We start from the raw sequence: 26,245 nt of genomic DNA, 5'->3' as shown, positions 1-26,245 counted from the left end.
ACACACACACACACACACACACACACACACACACACACACACACACACACACACAGAGTTAGGGTTATTTGAAAAAAGTGCACTCAAGGACCTAAAATCGATATAAAATTTAGTGGTGAGAGTTAATCGGAAACGTATGTTGTGCGCTACAACAACCTAACATGAAGGGCGGACTAAAAAGTATGTAGCCCATCTTGGTACCGACCAAAGCAGTCCGAACATGTTCACTTATGAAGAATCTTAATTTTCTCATTGTTACCCCTTTGTAGGGTTATTACTGCTTGTAAGAAAAAGGTGCTCAAACAAGACAGAGGCATATTCTCAAGGTCTGAGGCCTAAACGTTGGTGTTGGTGGTTTGGCAAAAGTGAGAGACAGATCCTGGAAAAGAGATTTGCCTCACTCTAGCACAGAAATGTGGAGATTTAAATAACTTAACTAACAGCAGACAGCTGGAAAAACAAAAACAACAAAATCCCATGCAAAAACCAAACAGGCAACATCAACAAAAACTCCCATGATTCACTGAGTGGGCTGAAATGTAAACCATCACTGGGGTGGAGATCTAGGATCAGGTGCTGATCACATTGAAAAGGTTCCAAAAGACTGTTGTTTAAAAATTGACACAGATACAGTGGTTACTAATTAAAAAAGAAAATCAAACCCCAAACTGCAATGGTACAAGCAAGATGATTTCCACCAATTAAAAAGGTAACAAACTTCCCACATTGTACAACCTGTTCCAGTTCGGGAGGGTGTCGGGTAGCTGAAGGGGGTGGGGACAGGAAGCGAAGGAGAAATTTATGTACAAAGACCCTTTTTTCTTTAATGCAGTAGTAGGACTTTGGCACTATAAACAATTCCATAATGACGCTCCATGAGACTATTTCTCCCTGTGCCTCTGCAAGCACGGCTCTATCTGGAGTCACAACTTGTTGGCTATCTTGTCCCACGGAGGAAAAGAGATTTATTCCATGTTCAGATGGATTTTTCCCCCTTAGTTATCAGGAGAACATGGTTGATTGGTATCCCTACAAAAATAAGAGAGATGTATTCTTTGTTATTAAAATGATCAGCATGGTCGCTTTAAACAGCATTCAATTTACTACTTCACATTTATAGTGCTATTATATGAACTGTATCTTGAAGCCTTCCTATTCCCATAGAAATCTTTTTTGGTCTTGGTGCAGCATGCCAGATTTCTTTATTTTTCAATTTACCTAACATTCAATGATACCTCCTCCAGACAGATTCCTCAGTCACAGACTTGATTCTTCCCTGAATCTACATGGCATGGTGAAGCTTGATTCATGGCTGCCCGGCACCTTGTGTAGATGCCAAGATTTGATCAAAACAGGTGTTTTATACACAACTCTTCTGCATAGGTACAAGTGGTTGCGCAAAAGTGCAAGGTACGGTTTTACCTGGATCATTTGTATCTGGGGGAAGGGGGACTCACAACTTAGTTTGCACAGGGCTGCCAAATGAAGGATGAACTGCTTAGTTGACTGCTGTGACTTACCTTGAAGGATACTGCTTCTCCACTCAGCTACAGCACATCAGTAGTTTTGTGCAACTGTTTGCTATATATACTCCTAGAAACTTCACAAGCCCTCATCTTTGCAGTGGGGTTAAGCACTTCTGTGTTGCATAGATTCAGGACTAGCTACTCCTGCCATCTTTCTTTCCTGTGTTTTACTACCCACAGTAAGTGCCCAGTAAGTAGAGACAATACCCCACAACAGAAATTTAACAAGCCTACCAAAGCCCCTCCGTCCAGTTCCCCCAGACAATCAAAGGCACTGCACAGGATCAAGTTATAGTGAAGTTTTCAGAACGGTGATTTTTTTTTTCATGTGAAAACCCACAAAGTGTTCAGACTGGGTGAAAGTGCAAACATCTGTTTACTCTGAAGCATAGCCTAACTGCATCAGATCCCCTGAAGTCTTCAAAACCTATTTTGATAAAACCTATCACTAGTTAAGCATTTTCAATTGCTGGGTTGTAAAAAAGATCTCTGAGCAATCCTGATTCAAACCTTTCAGGATGCTGGTCTGTGACTGACAGGGCTTTCATGCACACACGCATGCATGCACGCACGCACAATAATAGATCCTGTAATCGTTACTTAATCAAAACTCCCACTTTAATTAATACACATTTCCAACTGTTGCATTAGGCTTATCTGCCCTTTTTGCCCTCATTTAATGACTGACAGTTGTTCCCCAGAAGCACTTTTCACCAAAACCCAGGTTGAGTTACATGGGAACTGCAAGAAACAGGTTCTCAAAATTAAGCTCCTAGGCCAGCAGTTCCCAAACTCTTCTAGGTTATGCACCACCACTTGCATGGGATCTGGTGAGATGCTGAGACCTTGATTTTTTCACTGAGGTCAACAGGAACTAAGGCACACTGCAGGACTATGTGCTTGCTACATAATGATGTGTACACTAGGAAAACAGTGAGCTGGAAATCTCTGTGCATGGGATTCCCATGGTGCTTCTGGCATATCTATGTGAGGATCAGCGGGCTCTCACTGTCACTCCAATGCTGCTAAGGAAGAGGTAGAGAAGCAAAGTGCCCTGAACAGGAAGGGCACATGGAAAAATGTCATCAGTTGAAGAATAAATTCTTTTTTAGGGTGGGGGGAAGGATTATAGGAACAACACTAGAATAAGAAGGTTATGCCAACATCAGAGGAAAATCCTGCATGTTTGGCCTAATGGATTTTGTAAATAAAAATTCCTGCTCTCAAGTAACATTGCAGAGATCATCCCAAGGGGAAAAGGTGCTATGAAGAAAACCAGCAGCACCTGCCAACCTCTCTGGCACTGGCTGCACACTGGGCGTGTCTACACAAGACAGTGACTGCACAGTAGCCTGATACAGTACCATTAGGCTACCGTGCAATAGCATTGCTTAAAAAGGTGGTTGCCAGGACTGCTGTGCAGTAATTCTAGTTACTATGCATTTATTTAGTACTTGCTTATACGCGTACTAAATAAATATACAGTAACCACTGCGCAGTAGCATCTTGTGTAGATGCACCCACTGTGTTGTATTTAAGTAAAGAGCAAATTCTGTTCCTCTTGCACACACATGGTGTCAACAGGCCTGATCCTGGCCTCATACATTTGTATAAGAAGGTATACATTCAGAGTAACTTGATGGAAAACCTTCACGGGGATGGGTCTTGCAGTCCTATGGTCTATGAATCTGACCCTGAACCATGACAACAGTTGGGAGTTGGCCAAAGATCTTAATAATGAATCTTCTTCTATCCCATGGCTGGAGTTTTTGCAGCATCAACTGAACTCCTTGCTTTCCTCCTTTGGACTCCACCTCAGACAACACAGGGATCTGTGAAACTTCTAACAAGCTGTGTCACTCTTGAATTGATTCAGGAGGCATCTGAATAGACTTCTTACATGTACCCCATAATCCAGAGGATCAACAGTTGCCTATGCCCTCCTTCTGATGGCAGTTATTGGCAAAACTTAATGAGAAGAGTGCCTGGTAAATACAGTGTGCTTTTCAAAGTCCCATCCTCTCCCTAAGATAAGCAGCCTTCTTGTGACACTATGTAAGCAGTCAGTAAGAGAATGATAAATGTAAAAATAATAAATCATAAAAAATATCTGAATTACTTTACAATATTGAGACTCATTTATGGAATTCATGGACTACTTAATCCCACCGGATAGAAGTCACCCCCTCAAATTCTGTAGAAAACAGAAGGACTAAAACTGAACACTGAAAATGCATTTCCTTTAAATTAAATAGATTTCAGTGTTAGTTTGGGAATGGCTTTATATCCTTAAAATATGCTACACTGAAACTAACATTAGAAATAATTCGTTTTCAACACAGCATAGTGCTGTGAGAAAAAGCACAGGATCTTATTATATCTGCACGGGTGTCAAAGTTCGTAAGCATTAATCAGTTCCATATTTAATTTAAATAGTTTTCAGTTGAATAGCAGCTAATTACATTGGACAGCGATAGCTGCCTATCATTTAAGCAATGATCAACCAGCACAGTCATCTATTATATAGTATTTATACTAATATAGGACCTAAAATGAGGCACAGTTAAGAGTCCTGCAATGGCTCTTAACACGTGGGAGTTATAGCCTTGCCCTGGGACTTGTATCTTAAAAACCCACCTGTATATGGGTATTGTCATTCAAACCGGGGAGTCAAGGATGGGTGGAGGTAATGCTGCGTGTCTTAGCTCTGCCAGCCCTGAGGTATTTTGTTCAGGAGGCCCTCTGCTTAGAAGCAGCGTAAACCTGATGATCTCAAAGTCATGAAGCACTTTAGCACAGCTCAAAGCCCTACCATTTAAGATTTGCCAGGTTTTATAGATGTTAATAAAACTGGGACAAAGAAAAAAAATCAAGATTTGCCATTTCCACACCACCTGCAAGAGAAAAGAATTGATGGCTGCAGGCCCTGTTTCTAAGGGGCATCGGGTACCCTTAACTTCCACTGAAGTCAACAGTTTAGGGCACCAGCCCTTCACAGAAGATGCCAATCACTTGCTAGGAGAAATCACACTCTTTATTATAATACAGATCTCAGCAATGACTCAATGACATAGTTTGTGTTAAACAAGCATGCTGTCCCTATGAGAGCAAAAGTAAATAAATTCTAGAGAGAGATAGGGGCCTGGGAGTAGGGCCTTCAGTAGTGCAAGTTGTTTGCACTAGGGAGAGTCTCACTTGATAATATGAACTGCCCAAAGGTGCTTTTACATTTGTTAACTATATAGTGGGAAAAGTTTGCAAAGCACTTTTAAAAAATTGACATAGAAATCTAAACAACATAATGCAAAACTTAGATGACGTGAACCCCTCATGCCTGCATCTGATCAAAATGCCACTATCCCACTATGACCATGTGTTAAAATGCATGAATCAAGTTCCGAAATCACCTGAGGTAGCCTTAAATATCATGACACTTGCAGAACTAGATCATTTTCCTTCTGATCGCTGCGCCTATGAGCATTTACATTTTCATGATTTTTCTCCAAAAATATGGGGCATCTTTACTCATGCATGGGGGTGTGTGTGTGAGTGTGTGCTTTAATTAGAGCCATTCTAATTGAAGTGCCCACAGCTTCTGGTGAATTCAGCATCCTGTACTTCAAAATGGCGGTGGAGGGGCTCTTTGACTAAAGCTCGTTCGACAAGCTTTGATGTGCCGCTACTGCCATTCTGAAGCATGGCGATGCTGAATATATGAGATACGGAGGCTGCTGGAGCATGCTACTTAGTGTACTCCAGCAGACTCTGTTAATCAAGTCTGCTCCGATGCACTGTAATTACAGTGTGTCGGAGCAGTGTCCCTGCACATCTGCAGGCACCCATGAAGGCTAGAAAATTACTGTTTAAAAGAAAGTAAAATTGAAAAGCTGAGATCCTTATGCTACAACAACTCTAGGAGACTGGGCTTTAAGTAAAATGTCAAATGTTGTGACAATCAGCAATGCTTGGTGATGAATGCTTTCAGATGAATTGCCCTGCACTATCATTTCCAATTCTGGCCAGGCTTTTCAGAAAAACCTGCAGCAATGTTCAAAACCCTGTGGCCTGCTTGAAAAACAACAGGTAACTTGGCAGGCTATGAAGCATACATCCCACACTACATCTGTCTTATATTTTTGTTAAAGGATGGACAAAGAATATATCATTTTTCTGAACTTGGTTGTCCTTAGTTTATTGCAAAAATTTTCTCTAAGTAATGACAAACGTGGACTTGCACTGTGGACTCTGAGAGCAAAACAAGTTAACAACAAAGCCGCTTGTATGTATTCAGCTGCCAGGATTCCCGAACCTGGAATATGAAACAGAAGTTGAATTTCAAGCATGCCCCCAAACACAGACGTCTTGGGCTTTACAAGGAGCTGTGCAGAAACCACTGCCTTCTGACAACAGGTAGAAGATAACCCAGTGGATTCACAAAGAGTTTAGCTGGGAATTTTGGACTTCTTTGGACCTGAAACTCAGCTTAAGCTACCCCGTAGCTACGTGGGGAATTCTGCCATCCCTGGTCTCCAGCAACCTCCTTCCCAAACAGACCTTAGAAATTCCTCACTACAAAATTTGATTTCTGGGTGTCATCCTCAACAAGATGTCTACTGGGCATAGTGGACTGGTCCCTCTCAGTCCTGCATATTACTACAATATACATATCAACACTAAGTTAATTACTTAACAATGCCATTGTTAAACAACAACAATGGAAATAGCAAAGTTGTACGTTTTGCATGACTTCAGCTATGAGCATTTCACGTAATGACTGGAGCTCTTCTACGGTTCCAGAGCACAAACTAGAAAACCTCATCCGTTTCCCCATTATCAGCTCCTACCAGGCAGCATTTTCCATTCCAAGTCAGTCCAAAACAGACTTTCCAGACTGCTGCTGACTGCTTGAATGTTGGAAGGGTCAATCTTTTGCCCAGGACCTGCAGGAGGCTTGGGCGAATTCTACTTTGGATAGTAATACTCAGCCTATCAAAAATTCCCTTTCAGGTTCACTAGATACAGCGTTAATCTTCAGTTTCTACCCTAAACTGCTGTTGTGTGCTGCCAGAAGGACAAAGAAATCCCACTGCCTGGAATTTACACTGCTACAACTGACATAAACACCTGACCTATTACTACATAACTTAGAATCATTAGGTTCAGTATAAAAATAAATTGTACAAAACATTTTAATTCTTCATTTCAAATGGAGACTTTTCAAATTGTTTTTCAGGAGGGAAAAAAAACAGACCTGAACAATTACTGTCTTTCTACCCCCCACTTGAAATAGTTGATAGATGATGTTCATCATCCTCTTGCATCTCTGGGTTCTTTGTGTGGACTTTCCAGGGCTTGCAGTAACAGTTCAGAGGCTACCAGAACAATACTAGCAGTACAGTACTTTGAGACAAGCAGACAGTGCCAAGTGTGTCAAAGGCTCAGATTCTGTCACTAGAGGGCAGGCACTTACATTTTGAGTGCTACAGGAGTACAATTTGTGTGAAGGAAAACAAAACAGATTAAGAGCGTCAGGCTTTACCCAATGTGCTACAAATGGAGTGAGACTCAGAGCCAAGTTTTATTGTCTTGAATAATCTAATAGGTGAAGCTCCTACTAACCTGATCCCAGTGTAACAAAGAACTGCTTTTTTGTCAAAATGTATGCTTATTTTACTAGCACTCCTTTGAAACTTTCTGGCAAACAAGGGTAACCTGGTGGAAACATAGAAGATGCTGGAGGAAAGAGAAACCTGCACAAGTGAACCTATGACTGCGGCACAGAAAGAACACCTCCAGAGCAAAAGTTGCTGCAGTGGTAGTAGCAATGTTGCTAGTGCTGTTCCAAATACTCTTACTCAGAAAACTCAGCTCTAACATATGCTACATTGCTGCATTGTGAGTGGGTCTGAAAAGCATGAGTAAGGTGTCTGTTCCAGTTACTCATTGCAATGCAGTCTCACAATGCACCTACAGTCCCTTCCTTGACCAATCTATATGCAAGGGCAGCATATGGATCTTATTTTCTTGCTTTGAGGTACTTGCAATTCAGAAAATTTGATTCATGATTTCCTGTAATAAGGGGTGTTGCATATACCTGTGCAACCTTACAATTTTTGCTTGCAATGCTGAGGCTATTTAATTTTACAAAAAGGATCGTTTTAAACAGGTTTAAAAAACTAGACTGTTCTCATTTCAGTCTCCTACCTTGGAGAGATGTGTTTTTAAATATATGCTGAACTTTGCACTTTAAACTAAAAGTTTCATGGATTCCATTTATTAAGGATCAGAGCACTGTTAATTATGTCCAAAACAGGCATTATCTAATCAAGTGTAGTACTTATCAAATAGTCTGCTAGACAAGTGAAGGAGGATCCAGGTGAAGACACAGATTCTCATCTCAGTTGTACCAGGGTAAGTTTTCAAAGACGTCAGTGAATTCAAGAGTACGTTTAAGCCCAGGAAATCAACTGAATTATTCTGCTAGAACTGAGATCAGAAATGAGTTCCAAGACTTTAAATGACACACTTTTTAAAATTTTGAGATCTCACACACATTTTTAGCAACCTAACATTATAAGTGGCAGTGCTCACCCCCAGGGGTCCTGAGTTATATTAAAGTCAGGGTTCCCTGACAGACCCCACACAGAGAGCTCACACGCACCATTGCCAAAAACGGGTAGGACTGTGCTGCTGCACCCTCTGGCTCCACTCCTTCATGTTCCCTCCCCCTGGGAGCACTTCAAAATGGTCATGAAGGCATACAGGGACTGCAGAGCAGGAATCCCTGAATGCCTCTTACCTCTGGTCTCTAGAGGTTCCCAGGACAGCTCAGCATGCAGGAGACTGCAAATAGGCTGTCCACCCTTCTCTTCCCCACTCCTATAGGGGGTGAGGTGAGGAGTGGGGCACTGTGGGACACAGCTGGAGGACACAGACTTTTCAAGAAGCACCTCAAAATGAAGCGCTTCAAAGATGCTTCAATTTTTTGGCAGATTTAAATTGCTTTGGCTCTTTTGAAGCACTTCATTGGGCACAAGTGTCTTTATCCTTGCTGTTGATAACTCTTAAAAGCAGGGGTGGGCAAAATGGACTGCGGGGCCCCTAAAAAATTTAGAAAATTAATATTACTCTGCCCTGGGCTGCCTGTCATGCAGACCTTGATGGCTTGCCGAAACTCAGGAAGCGGCCCTCTGCCCAAAATAATTGCCTGCCCCTGCTTTAAAGGCATTTAAATCACTTCAAACAGCATGTCTCTCCTTGGCCTGTATATATACCTTTAACAGTAGAAAGGCTGGACAAAACACCCTCACCCTGCAGAAAGGGATTCTCTTGCACATGCCATTGCAATCTATAACAATATTCTGTTGCTTGCTATTGCATAAGAGAGAATTGTTGTACCCGGCCCTGTCACTGAAGGCCGACCTCTTCACAGAGCAGGTCAGGCTGCTTCACTGCCAAAATCCATGGTGACCTGTTGCAAAAACAGCTATGGGCTTTATTCGCTGGAGATCATCATTATGTGAGTAAGATGGACATTAGTAACTATGGTTACCTACTTTTTCTTTGTATGGCTTGATCAGTATACTTTTTACCAAGCTCTAAAGAACTTATGTGAGGTCAAATAAAGGCAGAAAGTTTCTGCTTAATAAGTGATTCCAAACATCCTCTCTCATCCAGGACATGTGAAACGCCCAAATGCACAGAATCAGAGAAGTGGGGCCAGAAGGGACCTCTTAGAGAGAAACTAAAAAACCCTGGTTTGAATCCCTCCTGTACTGAACACTTGGGACCAGCTCTCCTGCACTCAAGTATCCAGCTCACATCCAGCATGCCTCAGGAGCCTGCTGCTAGCATTTAAATTGAAAACTCAGGGGCCACTGAAACTTGCCAAGACTGAAGGCAGCTCAGACCAAAGCAGAGTGGTATCATCATTACCTGTCTAAGGGTGGGAATTGTCTCCAGATATACTTTCAGAATCAAAATCTGCCAACTCTGCTTGGCCTTCAGGTGCTGCTTGACTCCAGCTGTCTGTACAGTCTGAGACAGCGTCGTCATCCCCTACTGTCACCTCCACCCAGTTCACATCTCCAGCCTCCTCGTTCTCCTCACTAGCATGACCATCTTGACTATGGCACTCCAATCTGTCCATGCCCTCAGTCTGGTTCCCTAACAAAGAGTCTCTCAGTGGTTCACAGTCTCTTTTAGACCTCACCACTAGTTTACCCACATTCTCTTCATTCAGCCTTTTATGCTCCTGGTAATGCTGCCGAGACACCTCGTTACCATTCTTTGGACTCTCAGTGCGTTTTGATCCCTTTTTCTGGCTTTGCTCATTATGACCGTCAACAACATACTGGTCAATCCATTTTAATGTCCCCATTCTTAGAGAGGATCTGTTCTCCTTGAACCAGCGGACTATTTCAGTTCTAGTGAGCCCAGTTTGTGCTGCTAACTGGTCATACTCCTGCGGTGATGGCCACTGGGTTCTTGCAAATGTGCTCTTCAGTAGGTGAATTTGTTCTTGGGTTTTTTCATTAAATGCTATGGAAGATCCAGACAGTGAACTGGGTAGGTGGGAGCTATTCAGCAGCTCACTCTGGCTTATTGTACCATTGTGGGTTCCTCGATCCTTGCTTTTTTTGTTTGAGCCCATTGAGTCTAAGACAGCTTGCTCCATGCTATCCCTTAGCTTTCTCCTCTCAGAAAACCAGCTATCGATCTCTCTTCTGCTCAGCTTGGTTTCTGCCCTAAGCCTGTTCAGTTCTCCTTGGGTCGGAAAAGAACTTCTAAGGAAACTGTCTTCCAGGATTCGAAGCTGCGCTTGTGTTTTCTCTTTGAACCTCTGGGTGGTGAAATCTGCATATGTGTGGTACGTACGCCCATGACGTGCAGCTGCAATTGCTAACTGATCTTTCGCTAAGGATTCGCTAGTGATATGAACAATGCCCCTTTGACTTCTGTACCTGTGATCACTGAACCACTTCTTGATCTCACTCCTGGAGAGACCCGTAACTTCTATTAGCCTATAGACTTCTGCATCGTTAGGAAACTGGCTCATGATAAAGCTGGCCTTTAGCTCTGCTATCTGCTCCTTGGTCTTTTTTCGCTCATTCGTTGGTGTCAATGATGTGGCATTTGCCTTGGTTGTTACCTCAGGCACCTGAACTACATGTGGGCGCTTGGATTCTGGAGCGCCTGGTAGGTTTTGTGTTGTCCGTTTCTGTCCTTGATTAGGAGCAACAGCAAGTGTAATTGGGGAGCAGGAAACTGTCGATCCATTTGACACTGGAGTCAAAACTAGGCCAGTCTGTCCCAGTATCTGGCAAGGCAAAGCAGTCTGGATGATTGGCTGAGACATTTTTGCAGTTGTCAGAGGTGCTGGCAATACTGTGATTGTTTGAGGTACTGGCTGGATGGTACCATTAAACATCTTCTTCCTTGCCTCTTCTACCTCTTCGGGGGACCAACTTATGCCATGCTTCAAACGCTGGGTAGCAAACCAGATCCTGATTTGCTCCTCTGGGTGCTTTGATGCTGCTGTCAACCATGACAACTCCGCTTGTGTTGGGTAAGGGAATTTATTAAAGGAGTTGATCATGGTTGCATTAGTGTCCAATGCAGAATTGTATTTGGTGCTGTTCAGAGGGACTGGGACCTTGGGGACAAGGTTGATATTTGGTGGCAGCTGTACAGAAGGCATAACATGAGCCAATACGTCATGCAGCAGGTCAGCTCCATTGATACAAGCAATAGATTCGGTGGTTTCTGTAATGACTTGGGGGAGGTGCCCATCCACATGGTTTTCCATAACTCCCTCTTCCAGCTTCTTGGGGCCCTTTTTGGTCTCCACTTTCGGTTTGCCTGTTTTCATGATTGGGGTTTTACTTACACTGATCCCACCATGAAGGGATTCATCACACTCTGCATTTTCTAGGCCGCTGTTTGCAATAGGGACATCATTTGTTGTCTCAATGGATTGTTCTAAGACAGTTTGATTATTGCGTTTGATTAATTTAAGTTTAAAATTATTCTCTCCTGGGTGATATTTTGTGTTATGGTCAGATAAGGAGTCATATTTTTTGGTTGTAAAGTTACATTCAGCGCACACATAGAGAGGGTTGAGAATTACATTTGGGTGCTGTGTGTCAACATGCTCTGTAAATTCATTTAGGTTTTGTGTTGAGTAAGGACAGTATTTACATTCATAACCACCTTGGAGCTTCTTGGATTGACTCTCAACTGGAGGTTTCCCCTCTGCCACCTCACAGTCTTTTACAGAGCTTTCTGTATCAGCCACCCAGCCATCTTTAGAGTCCTGCTGTGAGATGCCTGCACTCCTTTCCTTAAGGGCTTCTCCATCCTCAGGAACTTCCTGCTCCATTACTTCTGAGGTTCGCACCATACATGGAGTTGTTGACTTCCTTTTGCTTGCCATGGCAGCTACTATAGTGTGTGGATGTTTCAGATGGTGGTCTCTTTTTTTTGCAGATATGGATGAATCCAAAGCCACTTTCTCAGATGTCTTCAACTTCCTGTGAACGTGGTAGTTTGTATGTTCCCAAAAGAGTTTCGGCACCAACTGTGTGTCAGCTCCAAGCACCAGACATATTAGGTTGCATTACAAACACCTGCAGAACAAAACAAACACAATTAGAGTCTTATTTATATTTTTAAAAAGAAATCCATCACCCAAGAGAGTACCCAAGCCTGGACAATGCTGTGTATCCTTCTTCTCAATGAACTGAGTGGCAGAATCAGGCCCACAAAAAATAAAGAGAGTGAAAATCTTAGAATATAATGCACTGAAATTAGAAAATGGCCTCAAAACAAAGACAGGGCACACAGTTTGAATGCTTATTAGAAAACCAACACATTTAGCTGGGCAAAGGAGATGCTACATCTATAAATACTGTAACTTTTTTTAGAAGCTTCAGCTTCTATTAATTATTATTTTGAAAAGCCTGCAGATTTAAAATTGAGTGTGGTTAATATTAAACTTAATTACTTTTCCCTGGGGGTCAAATCATAAATAAGACTATGAAATTAGGGTGGATACAAATCAACAAGGATTTCTAAATAAAGAAAGAAGGTGTATCTTTCTTGTGGTTGTACAAACAGAACGGAAAGGAGAGAGAGAGGGCAAGACAAGAGGCTACTGTACACAGACCCCACTTCAGAATCCTGTGCCTCTATCTATAGTGAGTTAAAATAGACAAGTGATAGATACATCGACTTACGTAAAGATGCTGTATGTTACAGTTACATGACTAACTTTACTTCAGGAATAATTTCTACTGAAAAAAGTCAAGCACAGGTGGGAGAGTTTTCTAGAAGCTTCCACCAGACAATGCACGTTAATCATGCCATACATGGCAATGTGCCACATATTCAGAAAATTTATGACACTATAAAATGGTAAACCAGCCACAAAGATATTCATTATATGCAGAATGTCTTTGTGGCTGGTTGTATGCGTCTCAAACTGAATGTATAACATATTTTCTCCCCATGCTGACAATCTGCTGATTACTGGTATTAGGATGGGGCAGCCTTGCCCTGGCTCCAGAGTGGGGGCTGGCCTGACCAGCTGCTTGTCAGCATGAGGAAGAGGGCAGCCCAGGGTCTCTAACTAGGAGGTTTGCATAGGGGTCTGCCATTGCGAGGCAACACAAAGCCAGGCATCAGCAGCCTTGCATGCAGGACTCCTGAGCTTCTGAGCAGATGGAGCTGGCTGCCCCCCCCCACCACCTCCCACTTGCTGAGCCCCATGCTGGGCAGCCCAGTACACAGCTTTCAAATTGTCAGAGCAGTTGGAGCCTCGGATCAGGATCCCACATTCTATATGGGCTGCTAAGTTGAAAGAAATTGGGATCTGATCCCTGATCCCCCAAATCACCAGCCCTGTCATAACATATGTGGCATGCCAGAATGTGCAATTGTTGGGATCAGGAATCAGATTCACAGTACCATTAAATTAACATCTGCCAAGGGCCTAAATGCTCTAAAAGTATTTCCTCAGCTCTTTTTAAATGTTTCAAGGAACAGCTGTAGGTTTCTGAAGCCCTGAGGATGTAAGGATTTTTTTAAAATAACGTTTTATTTCTTTTTCTTTAAAAAACATGACATCAACACCAGTCAGTGCAACAGCAGACAAGAACAAAATGACACAAGCTGTATTATGAACTATCTGTGCTGATGAAGGGGGTGGAATATAATTGTCACGACACTTCCATGTACTTAAAAATATTGATGTCAGTGTAGATTTCACTTGCAAGAAGATGGGAGTTCTTAAAGGAACACAGAAACTTTCTGAGAATATCTGTGTGGAGACACAAATAGTTGATTTTCAGAGGTGCTGAGAACCCAAAACTCCTACTGAAAGGTCAGTCTCAAGGGCCAAATTCTGCTCTGAGTATTATAGATATAACACCAGATTAATCCCACACACCAACATCACCTCTAATGAATTTATACCAGTATAAATTTGAGGAAAAACTTGCCTCAGGTTATTTAAGAAAAACTTAAGCTCAGGTAACACAGTTAAGAAATAGCATTTATAAAATGGCTGACTCCCTTTTACATTTCCAATGGTTCAGGCTATAGCAGTTACAAAACGTACATCTCTGGGCGTATCTATGAGATGCTAAAAGTGCACTAAAATTAGTCTACTGTGCACTAGTGTCACTTAAAAGACGTGTGCCAGCACTGCTATGCAGTAGTGCCAATTACCGTGCATTAAGTTAGCACCTGTTATTACTAAACTTACTGCGCTGTAACTGCAGTGCGTTGATGCACATGTAGACATGTCCACTGAGGTGCAGGCCATTTTTCCTCTCATTATTAAACTTCTGTTGGTTCATGCTGGGACTATTCAGGGACTTAATTTAGCACAGGACATGGCTGCCTACTTTATGAGTGGAGCATCCTCCAGGGAGAAATTCTCATCACTACACAGAGAAGAGTTTCAGTTGCTGTCTCCATGGAGTGAATCCAGGCAGCTGTACCTACTGCAAGCTAAATAGTCTGGGGTAGCCCATCTTCTTGTGCTTTCCCAAATCCTTAGAAGAGGCACAAACTCTGCTGAAATCCCCTGTGGATTCAAACTTGCATTTCCTCTGGCATACCCTGGATTTTGTAAACTAACTTCTGTGCCTTCTGCAAAGCTCTACTTCACAACAGGCAGTCAGGAAGGGTGGTTTATTCATGGAGGGACTGGACAGTGGAGTAGGGTCTTATGAAATTGGCTCTTGTGAAGTGTATGGGTAAACGACCACCTTTTTAAGTGTCTACTAATTGGAGAATTTGAAATCGGTTAATATAAGGATCTAACTGCAGTGTTGACACATTTTCAATTTTTTAATCATGTGTTTTGAAATGCTAAGAGGCATCCAGTGTCCAAAGATACTGGAGGAATCCAAATCAGCTAACAATACAGAATCTCCACTGAATACAGCAGTGGTCAGCAACATTTTCGGCTGAGGGGGCCAGAATGACCCAGCTCGGGTCTGAGGTGAGTAGGTATCAGGACCCAGTCACTGCTGCTTCATTTCTACAAGGTAGCCCAAAGGAGAGCACCTGCTGCTACTGCTTCTCCCTGCAGCAGCATGGGGATAGCGACTGTAGCCAAAGCCCCCTGCCATTCAAAGTTGCTGAAGCCCCACATCTGTGGGCCAAATCAAATGCTCTGTGGGCCAGATCCAGCTTGAGGGCTGTAGGTTGCCCTGGGATATACTATTCTCTTGAGCAATGTTAACAGCTATTTCATTCCAGCCCAAACAGCACATCCATTTCAGTGCCAAATGAGATCATTCTTTCCCTATCAGTTTTTGTGATCCACTATATGTCCTCATTAAATGCCAGTTTTTTAAATGGTAATACTAGTGTGGAGAAGGCGATGCTTGTTACATTGTAGCAATCTTGGAGTAAGTAAATCTATGCAGTCTTGTGCTCAGTCGACTTCCTCTGCTCACTTGCATTAGGCTGGAAGGGCATGCATAGAATTCGACGTGTTAACACAGATCATTCATTGGCGGGCTGAGGAAGGAGGCTAATACATAGAGGCCCCTCTTCAGCAAAACAATGAAGCACATACTTAATGTTAATCATCTATTTAAGTCCATTTTTACAGGCTTTGTGGAATAGGGATGGGATTATGTGTAGACTTACCGCTAAGCATGTGTTTAAGTGTTTTGCCAAAACAGGACTCTTATGTCACATCTCTTGAGAACACCAATATACAGAAGAAAGGAAACATGGCCTGTTTCCCAAAGTTTTATAGCATCTGCTATGATACACTGAAGTGTTGGGCATTTTAGGACTGACCCATGATTTGTAAAGTACTTACCCACAATGGGGGAAGAATTTAGGCTGCACATGGTCTTTACTCCTAATCACATACCTTTCTTGTTACCGGAGCTCTACTGAACCCTCCCGGTAGCATCAGCTGGGTGCCCGTGTAAACACAGCTCTTGCATTTCCATCACTATTTTATTCAAACCTTCTCAGAATTAGGCGAGTTGTTACAGCAATGAAACCTATCTCTACCACTGCAGGAGGTCAGAGGTTGTTAGACAGAAACTGGAATAGATCTAGTGTGCTCAGCCCCTCATCACCCTCCTGTGTGGCAGTTATTCCATCAAAAAGGGCATGTTCAAGTCTGCCCGTAGAGGAAACATGTGTTCACACTTAGGTGAGAGCACAGACTCCAGCCTAGGCAGGAACACTTCACAGTCACTTCTATAATTCCACTACTTTTATTTTAAATAAAGAAGGGAGCTTTCCATCTCACTTCCCCCTATTTATTCTCCTCTGACTTATTTTCCTACCTAGCTCTTTCTCTGTATACCTCAACACATTTTACAATGAGGTTAATAGCATTCTTGCCATTTCACCAGTGGGGAAACAGATACAAAGCAGCAAAGCGACTTGCCCAAGGTCCCCACCACACCACTGGCTGAACCTTCTGAATGTCCTTCTGGGCCAATGCTCCATCCACAAGTCTCTCTCCCTTACAATATTCTGCTCTTTGCTTTGGGTTACTTTATCAAATAAAAGTCCTATGCCAGAAATCCTATGCCTCAACCAGGCACCGACAAAGAGCTGTGGGCTAAATCCAGCCCACGGACTGTAAATTTGACACCCTTGGCTTAGTCGGTTAGAAAGTTAGACCAAATCTTTTCAGCTGCCTGCAGATGTTAAAAAAAAATAAACCGCACTTTACCAGAAGAAGCAGTGTGTTACTACGACCAGGCTCCTCGGCATCTATACAGATCAGGCGTTTCAGTGGGGCTTTTTGGCGCTTTTATCTAAAACTGATTCAATCAGCTGTTAGATCAAAGCACCAAAAAAGCCCCACTAAAGAACGTGATCTATATAGACGGTGGGGAGCCGGGTCCAACTAATGCACTGCCTCTTCTGGGCAAGCACTGGGCTTGGTGCAGGAACGCACCAAGGTTAAGTAAAGCACCATTTTTTTAACATGTGGAAGCAGCCTTCAAGTTGGTCTGTGGTTCCCCTTCTCTAAAAACCATGACCCATTCTCTAGTGACTGCACTAGCCCATCCTCTCTTCGTGGGTAATACATCAAGAGTGTGGGTATGTGAAGCTGCACACACAGAGGGAAGAACAGAGACACCACAGTGGCGGGATGACATAAATAGATACAGGAAAAGGCAGAAAACGGCTTCAGCTAAAATTGTAAAGCCAAAAACCATGCAAACCTTCTCTTGGCCTTGATCTGGAAAACCTCGTTCATAGAATTTTATGGCAGATTATTCCTTTTTTTTAAACCCATATTTTACAAAAAGCTGTCCTGCTCAAAGGGAATCATGATCCTCCTTGCAAATTACAGACAAGTCAAACGCTTCCCTTTGGAGACTTGCAGAATGTAAATGCCACTTTGATCATAGGTGTTTATTTGCAGGAAAAAGGTTCATGGAGGTCTAGCCCTGTGGCTCTCCCCCATCCCAGCCTTCAGTGAGATCTCTGTGACAGCACACAGAACCACAGGAGTTTGCCTTTCCTTGACCTTTACAATAGTTAGCCTGCCTGCAAGAGGAGGGGAAAATAGGACACAAGTCTCTACAGCCCCTGGAAATGCGTCTCAAACCAGCTGATGCATAGATTGCCTTTTGCTGTCAGGGTGAGGAAAACATATCCAGTGTTGTATCGGCTCGATGGGATGGGATGTCTGAAGTGTAGCCAAGTCATACATTCAGACTTCCAAGATGACAGCCTCCCTGATACATTGGTTCACATCTTTTGGAGATAAATGAATATAAAGCTGCTAAGAAGCCCTCACCTGCCCTCAAGCTACCAGTCAGTTCTTATCCTAAATGAGGACCCCGTATGCCAGATCTCAAAGAATCACACCGTATGAATTTGGAGGGACTGCCACATCTAATTTCATAGCTTTTCACTAGGCATGTCAGAGAAAATAACAGAAGCAACTCGTCGCTTTCCAAAGGAAGCATCTTGTCAGGACTTTACAGCCTACAAAAAATGACTTTTAGCTTTGCAAGGTCCCTCCTGACAAAGTTGTTAAAGGATTTGCTGTCTCCTCCTCTGAAATGGAAGCCGTAACAGATTCTCCTGTGCTGTAAAGTTAGCTAGATCAACGGACAAGGAAGAACGGCAGCTTGCTAGCATGAATCAACAGATTTTACCTGCAGATGGCTGTTTCTGTAACTAGTAACGATTTCCAAAACAAAAAGGAAAAAAAAAACAACACGAAACTCGCTCACTCAGCTGTAGCTTAGGTTCGTCTCACAGCAACAAGCAAATCTGCGTGGAAAACAAAAGTTGAGCATCACTGCATAGCTTTGGTTTATTACCCATGCCTTCACACACTCACACCCGTGTGTACATGTACATGCATATAAACACGTATGCATGTGCGCACGTACTCACCTGTACACACACATATGAATACGTGCGCAATTTCTAGAAGCCAAATTCATCCTGCCAGACTGATTGCAGTAAATGCACGACCTCCCTCACCAGGACCCAGCCTGGGCTGTTGACATTTGTTACCATCCGGAGCCGAGACGACTGACCCCCCCTTGCAGGCACGGCTGCTGTCGGAAGCGGTCTCGGGCCGTGCGGGGGTGCGATGCTCACTATTGTTACTGGTGCTGCAGTCACTGGAGCCATGGACTAGGCCCCAGTGACTGCATCAGGGAGAAAGGCCGTAGCCCAGTGACTCATTCAGGCTGAGCGTACGTGACTCACCCGGACACGGGGAAGGAATGTAGGCTTCACGCAGCCAAACCCTCGCCTCCTTCCTGCAGCCCCCACCCCCTCAAGCCAGGCTGCCATGTTTCCTTTTTGCCTTGCCATACAGCAAAACAACAATCTTCGCTTTTCACGAGCCGAGGCACAAAAAGCAAACTGACCACCAGGTTAAAAAGGAGACTGCTTCTTTCTAAACGGGCAGCTGTGTTCAGGAGCTAGGTACAAACTAAACTCACGCACTAACTAGAGAAAAGTGATCTGGGCTGAGAACAGGTCTAAAACTGCAGGGGGGGCTTTTAAACTGTATTATCTACCAACCCCTCGGAGAGTATTTACGTGCATGACTGGCTTTGTTTCTGTTTAGCTCGGGTTTGACAAACATAAAAATAACATATGCAACAATTCCACCTCCTGTTATAATTATTTAAACAACGCACACTACAGTAAAATGGCTCTGCAAAGCCAGACGTAGGAACAGAGCAGCAACTCAATCTGGAGCACCGTGCAAGAGAAAGCTCCAGATTTCCTAGCGGGGCTGCAGACACGGAGCAGAGGCAGGAGGGGGGTCGCTGGTGGTTTCTCAGGAGTTGTACAGAGCAATGGGCAGGGGGGAAATGCTTCCCAGGGTAGCTAGATCATCAAACACACCTTGTGGAGATGTGACTGATATCAGTAAGAGTACTTTTGCCAGTCCCTTGAGCTGAGAAGTAAGTTAAGTTTGCTTGGCAACAGCACTTAGACCACTAGACCAGCACATATATTTGGGTTTTGCTAACAGAGATTTGCTGCTAAGAAGTATCACAGGACACCGAGCCTCCAGCTGATCATGCAAAGAACCCAGGCTCTTCATCTGTTGCACATGGAGGTTCCTGAGAAATATTCAGCTGGCCTCTTTACATTCCCAACACTTATTTCACTACCTGTCATCCTGGCCCCCATCCCACTGTACTCCTCTATTCTTCAGGTGATAGGTAGGATATGCAAAAGAAGAACTTCTTCCCTGCAAATATCTATTGGAGGAACAGTGAACTTTCTATCTTATAAACTGGCTCCTAGGAGAAGGCAACAGAGTAGAAATCTTCCATAGCATTGGGATATCGCTCACCCTCATAAAACAGCCCCAAATACAGAGAGGAATGACTGGGAAAACAACGTGGCAGTAGACAGAGAAATGCTATCTACTCCTGGATCCAAAATATGAGGGGAACATGAGAAATAAGATTTCTTCCACTTAAGAGAAACCTTGAGACAATCTAATCAGAGAGCAACAAGGGAAAGGTGCCTAACCTTTGAGGGGGGAGACAAAGGCAGCAGAGGTGACATCACCATGGGACATCCTGCTGGCAGGTCTGGCTACCCCTTATCTGCCAGGATGATCATGGGATGATCACCCTGGCAGATAGTTTGAAAACCTGCCCCGTGTAAAATCATACCCATCTATTACCAATACCTGAGAGGCCTGCTTCTTTCTTTCTAAAGATAAAACATTCCCCCTCATCTGTCCCCCCGGGACTGCTTTGGCAACACTTGTGTAGTCTGTCATGCCAATAACATCTGACTGACTTGTTTTCTTATTGAACTGACTGCTCTGCCATGCATCTGAAGAAAGAGATCCTGCTCCCCTGCCCTCATCCAGAGACTTGTGGCAGAGAAAACACAAATACAATTAAGGGGAAGAGGCAATTTCATTGGAAAGATCCTGCCTAGAGTTATAGTGGGTGGAATAAATGTAGCCACCTTGAATACAGCAATCAGGACTCATAGTAGAGATGATACCTTTTATTAGACAAACAGGATTTTTGCAAAAAAAATTTCTTTACTTGAAAAAAGAATTTTTTTTTGCAAAAATCTTGTTGGTCTAATAAAAGATACCATCTCTACTGCAAGTCCTGATTGCCTTTTCCTCTAGACCAATATGGCTACAACCTGGATACCTGCCACTGAATACCATTTTTATCTGCTGATCTTGTAGTTTAACCGATTAGTAGCCTGATCACCATCAAATATGTTTTCAATACTTTTTCAAACACAACAAGCATCAGATGACACAAAAAAGTCTAAATGGAGGTATCTAAAAATCACCAAGTTATGAACCCCTTTGCAAATACCCTCAACTATTTCAAACTAGTTTCTTTAGTTTGAAATGCAGCATGTTACAGCTCAGTTCTTAAGGTAGCTGGGGAGATGTACATGGAGGCCCCCTGGAAAGGTTACCTCTGGAACAGTCTTTGAGATTCTGAATTTTGGGACTCATGGTCTACTGTGTAAGGAATCAATCTTGGTGGAAGAATAATTCAAATCTACTTCCTCCCCTTGAATGCCATCCAGATAGTGTGTCTACCAACTTACAAACTGTGCAACCAGATGCAGTAGAGAATTGGATGTGTATTTCATCCCTCTGTTTAGTAAAATTTTTTTCATCATGGGTACTGCATAACCCAGGACTCTGAACTAGTTTGCTGATTCCTAACTTGCTTTACTGGTAGCCTCCTTTCTCCTAATCACGGATCCATATCTTTTGCATGACTCAAAGTGTGTATTCAGTTGTAAGTGTCCCTTCTGCTTTAACAATTTGATTTCAAAGTACTTGGCTGTACAACAGGCATATTCAAAGGGTTCAGGCTAGTGCAGATTTTAATTAGCATTACGTTATCATGAAAAAAGCCCCAATTATTTCTTTTTCCTTGCACAAAAACCCCAGTGAAAAAAGTGCATGCAGTATACTGGAGCCATTCTCTTCCTCCCTACCAGAAACACATACATAATGTTACAGTAATATTATTCTTTAACAAATTGAAGGATGAGGGATAAGAGTTACATATCCTGATGTGAAAGGGAACATGCACAGGACAGTGCTTTCCCCTTGTTATTACTGTTTTTAGCATGCAGCTGTTACAGTAATATCAAAAAGCATATCAACTAGCATAGCAAAAAAGCTAGTACTCACCACTGATAATGTGTATAAAACATTGTTTAAATAATATACTGGGTAATAAGCAGAAGAAGAGCAATGATTCCCAGGAGACAGGTCATAGTATAGCAGCTGGTAATGACTTAGAAAAAATACTGGAAGGAGGGAAAGCTTTTGGGCAAGTCAAAGCAACTGTTTATATATGGACAGTGTACTGCATATGCAGGCAAAACCTGTGTACTCTGCCTTATAACTGGCTAGAGCCTTGAAGCACTTGCACTTCTTTGCAGGTTGAATTAAGTAACCAGACATGGAAAAATGGTTATAAATAAAATATGTAATTAATTAGGTAAATGCTAGTAAGAGTGTCTCTAGAATTGAATGATTACATTTTTCAGTTCATGTAAATGACCAAGTAAGTGCCTTATTTTTAAAAGGTATTTTGCTATAAATAGAATACAACCAGAAAACATCCAGATGTTTGTGATTATGACTGTTCAGGCCCTTTGACAGCATCCCAAATTGGAAACTCATAATCACTTGTCACTTTTGAACATCTGGGCCATAGTCTCCATCACTTTGGCTTGTCCACTACTGAACAAGACTCCATGAAATTCTGGGAGTGGAGGAAGAATTTTAAAAGTACAAAGGGGAACTGAAAGTTTCTGGGGGTGCATCTACACTTGACTATTCATGTGATGCAATAAATTCCAACACAGTTCATACTGGCGTTTATTGTTCCTGTGTGCAGCATTTACACGAGTGCCTGGGACTGCAGCATGTTGAGCCAGGGTGGTACAGCCCCAGCTGGCAGGTGGCCCAAGGGGTCAGCCTGCTAGCCCAGGGCAGCTCCTGCCTGGCTCGTGCTGTGGAGGGGCTGGCTGGGGCACAAGGGTGCTACAGTACGGGGTTAGCCGGCAGGCAGCCCTGCACTGTAGCACCGTTGTGCTCCAGCCAGCTCTGGTCACCACCTACACATGCACTGTGGCAGAGTAAATAACTCTGCTGTAGAATAGTACTTATACTGGGCAGTATTATCCAATGGCAGGTAATTAGTTTACTCTGGCCTAATAGCTCCGCATGTGTAGATGGAGACGTTTTACTGCACATCTAGTTAGGCAACTCTGCAGGAAGTGTCTCGTGTAGACGCATCCTGTGTGCTGTGGTGTCTAACACCTGCAGTGTCTTTCAAAACCTTGTCTTTTGCCTTTAAGCATGCTTGGCTTCTGGGTGACCAGCACACAGTGGAAAGTGAGGTAGTGACTTGGAATTATAATGTGTTTTATACAATGTGCATCAGAACATTCCTTAATATGCCCTGTCAAAGCAAGACATATTAGTCAGTGCTATATAATGTACGTTGGTGTTTTCTATACCTGCTTTACTCTCACTAAATTATAAAGAGTCAGTAAATGCTTCTTCTAAAGAAACAATAAATTCTCCCATTTGTAGACCAGAAAGGCCTCAAACAAAATTAGGGACTCATTGTGCATTATACAAACCAGTGGTGAGACCCTTCCTTGAAAAGTTTAACATTAATGAATGCTCTGTATGCTGTGATATTTTGATTCTGATTTCCCAGTTACACTCATGTAACATGAAGAGTGGATTCAAATAGTTAGTTGCTTCTATGAGGGCTGGACCCATGATTTTCCAAAGTGGGTTGTGGGAGCAGCAACCCATTCTGCAGGGGTGGCTGCACCCCCCAGTGCTCCCAGACCCCTGTTCCTACTAGGGCAGGCAGACCAAGCCACGGGAGCCCCTGGGGACTTTAAGTTGTTAAAGCACCTGAAAATCCCCCTTCCCTTCCCTTTCCTGCTCTATCACACTGCTTCTTCAAAGATGAGGGTTCATATCCTTTTAGTAAACATATTAAAAAAAATCCTACCAGAAAAGATTCCTGACTGACCTGATGTAGGAGTCAGTCAGGAATCTACTGACTCCTACATGTCAGTAGAAAATGACATGTTTTCAATATCCATACAGTGTCTAACCCCTTTTTCAAATTCTAGTGCCAGTGAATTCCAAAAGTTAATTAATGCATTTGAACCCAAATGTATTTCCTTAGGTCAGCATCAAATTTGTTGCTAGGGACAGCATTTTTTGAGTGTAAAAAAGCTCTGATTTCTAAAAAGGGGTTAAAAAGTTTTCAAGAAGGGAAGTATAGGGAAGAAGTATAAAATTACAGAATACTTGGTCTCCTCTCTTCTATACAGCTGTATATGCCTTTAGTGAGTCAGTTATTCCTGAGGGTTAAAAGGTTCACTCTTTGCTCCAGCAGCTTCTAGAAATCAACTCCTGTTTGTTAACACTGAAACATCTAAATGGCACCTGCTGGGTTTCCCTTCCTGTGATCTCTTCCATGACACCTTTTCCCATCCACCTACACAGGATACATTTTTATGTAGAGGTATTTTCCCCATTGTATAAGGAATTTGGAAATGTAATGCAATAGGTAATGGGATGTTTTACCAGATACAAGCATAACAAGTCTAGGAATCCATGATTTGGGAGATGGAGACAGGGGATCAAAGGGGTGATTGCCTGGAGCTGTAAAAAAGCTGTTGTCCTAAGGAAGGAATTTGAAGAGCCATAGATATGCTAATCTAGGAGGAAGCATGGTGAAATAGTGTCAGACTGACACATCAGACATTACCCCTAGGAAGTCAAAAGCAAATTTCATAAAGAACAGGCAAAGGAAATGCCTTTGTTTTGTCAGAAGAGCAAAAAGTATGTGTGAAGTTTTCAACTAGGTAGGAACTCAGGAGAATATGATGTACTGAAAAATCTAGGGGTATAAAATGAGGCAAGAAAGAGACAGCTTTTTGCTACGACAAATGAAACTGTGTTGGAGCTAGCTAGCATAAGCCCTAAACAATCCCTGGGTTTAGACTAAACAATTCCTGGGTTTAGCCTTGTTGTAAGTATCTGATCTGTGCTTCTGAGAGTCTTACTGTGTGGGTGCAGTCTTTATTAAGTTTTGTAACAGTTTAATAAATGAGAAGTATTTTGTTACAGAATTTTAGAGCATTTGACTAAAGTAACCATACAACTGCTACTGGCCTAGGGATTATCTTAACGGCATGTCAGCTTTTGAGGCTAAGGCATTTTAGCTGAATTACCAACTTGATCTATCAAATTCCAACAAGCTTCAGATACAAGAACAACAGTCCATCTGGTTAAGGGTCTACAGACCACAAAAAACCCAGACATTTTAGGAGCTTCACATATTTAAAATATTTAACACAAACAAAGGGTAACACACTGTTCCTTCCTGGTGCTTTAAGTGGTCATTTTGGGTAGTCCAGGTAGTATTTCCAATACTCACATGGAGGTACGAATTCTATCCCCAGCCCTGAGGCCAACTATATGTGTGTGCAGACACACTGGCCATGTGCAGTAAGCTATGAGCTGGTAGTCAAGGGACATGCACATGACCTCTGTGAATGCTTACTGGCCTTAGACACCTGAAAAGGTTGACCGAAACCTGCCTCTAGGTACTAGAGGTATTTAGACTCAGGGGTGGGGGGAGCAAGATTTCCTCTCTTTTGCCCTGAGTAGCTTAGTGCTTAAAGCACTTGCCTGGGAAGCGAGGATGCAGCATTGCAGAGAAGGACCTGGGGGTTACAGTAGAGTACAGCATAAGCTGAATATGAGCCAACAGTGTGCTCTTGTTGCAAAAAAAAGGCCAAGAGCATCCTGAGGTGTATCAACAGGAGTGCCACTTGCAAAATCAAGGGAAGTGATTCTTTTGCTTTATTCAGTACTGGTGAGGCCTCATCCAGAGTGCTGTGCCCAGGTTTGGGCGTCACATTTCAAGAAAAATGTAGATGGATTGGAGAGAGTCCAGTGCCAAACAATAAAAATGATGAGGGGCCTGGGGAGTATGATATATGAGGAAGGGCTAAAAGAACTAGGATTATTTAGTTCAGAGAAAGGGAAGGCTGAGGGGAGATTTGATAAGTCTGATTATAGAGAGAATGGAGACGGGTTTTTCTAGAGCCTTAGGGGACAGAACTAGGAGCAATGGTCTCAAGCTGCAGCAGAGGAAATTTAAATTAGAGATTAGGAGGAACTTTCTGATTTTAAAGGTGGTCAAGCATTGGAACAGGCTACCCGGAGAAGTTGCGGAACCTCCATCCCTGAACACTGTCACGAGTAGGTTGAACGGACACTTGGTGGGGATAGTTTAATCATGGATGATCCTGCCTTGAACATGTGGCTGGAAAAACTGAGCTTGTGAGGTTCCTTCCAGCCCTACTTTCCTATGATCCAAAGCAAGAGGATCTGGCTTCTAAATCTCTCTTGCCCTGAGGAGACGTGAACCTAGCTCTCTCTGACTTCCCAGCCTAGCACTCTAAACACCACAGGTCAGGCACTGTCCTGGCCTCTCTCCAGTACTCCTTTTGAAGCTGGATGCATGGGTGGCCACAAGAGGGAGATCTGTAGGGCCAGGAATAAGAGAGCAGTCAAGAGGCTGTAGCTACTAGTCTGGAAGCCATAGGGGGCCTGAGTTCTTGCTTGAGCCCCTGTCCCCTGTGAGGAAGAAACTTCTCTCTGCACTGCCCTCCACCTA

At 43.0% G+C, this 26,245-nt stretch overlaps 1 protein-coding gene across 3 annotated transcripts in view; it reads right to left on the bottom strand.

Annotated features, from left to right (window-relative positions):
• Positions 1 to 16: 16 nt before the first annotated feature.
• ZHX2 (zinc fingers and homeoboxes 2) overlaps positions 17 to 26,245 on the bottom strand; it is a 154,061-nt gene continuing 127,832 nt past the window's right edge. Inside the window, exons 3-4 of one of the 3 annotated variants that reach the window (XM_019528115.1) lie at positions 9,462 to 12,154; positions 17 to 1,029 (exon numbers count right to left, since the gene is read on the bottom strand). In XM_019528115.1, coding sequence (XP_019383660.1) covers positions 9,466 to 11,961 — 2,496 coding nt within the window. In that variant the 5' untranslated portion in view covers positions 11,962 to 12,154 and the 3' untranslated portion in view covers positions 17 to 1,029; positions 9,462 to 9,465. Of the gene's footprint in view, positions 1,030 to 5,268; positions 5,836 to 8,897; positions 12,155 to 26,245 lie in introns of those variants that run through there. The other 2 variants (XM_019528117.1, XM_019528116.1) reach the window with 2 other exon arrangements.

Source organism: Gavialis gangeticus, unplaced genomic scaffold, assembly GCF_001723915.1.
Source record: "Gavialis gangeticus isolate Ggan-Ray unplaced genomic scaffold, GavGan_comp1, whole genome shotgun sequence".
Taxonomy (NCBI): Eukaryota; Metazoa; Chordata; order Crocodylia; family Gavialidae; genus Gavialis; species Gavialis gangeticus.
This window is presented reverse-complemented; position numbering and strand designations above follow the sequence as displayed.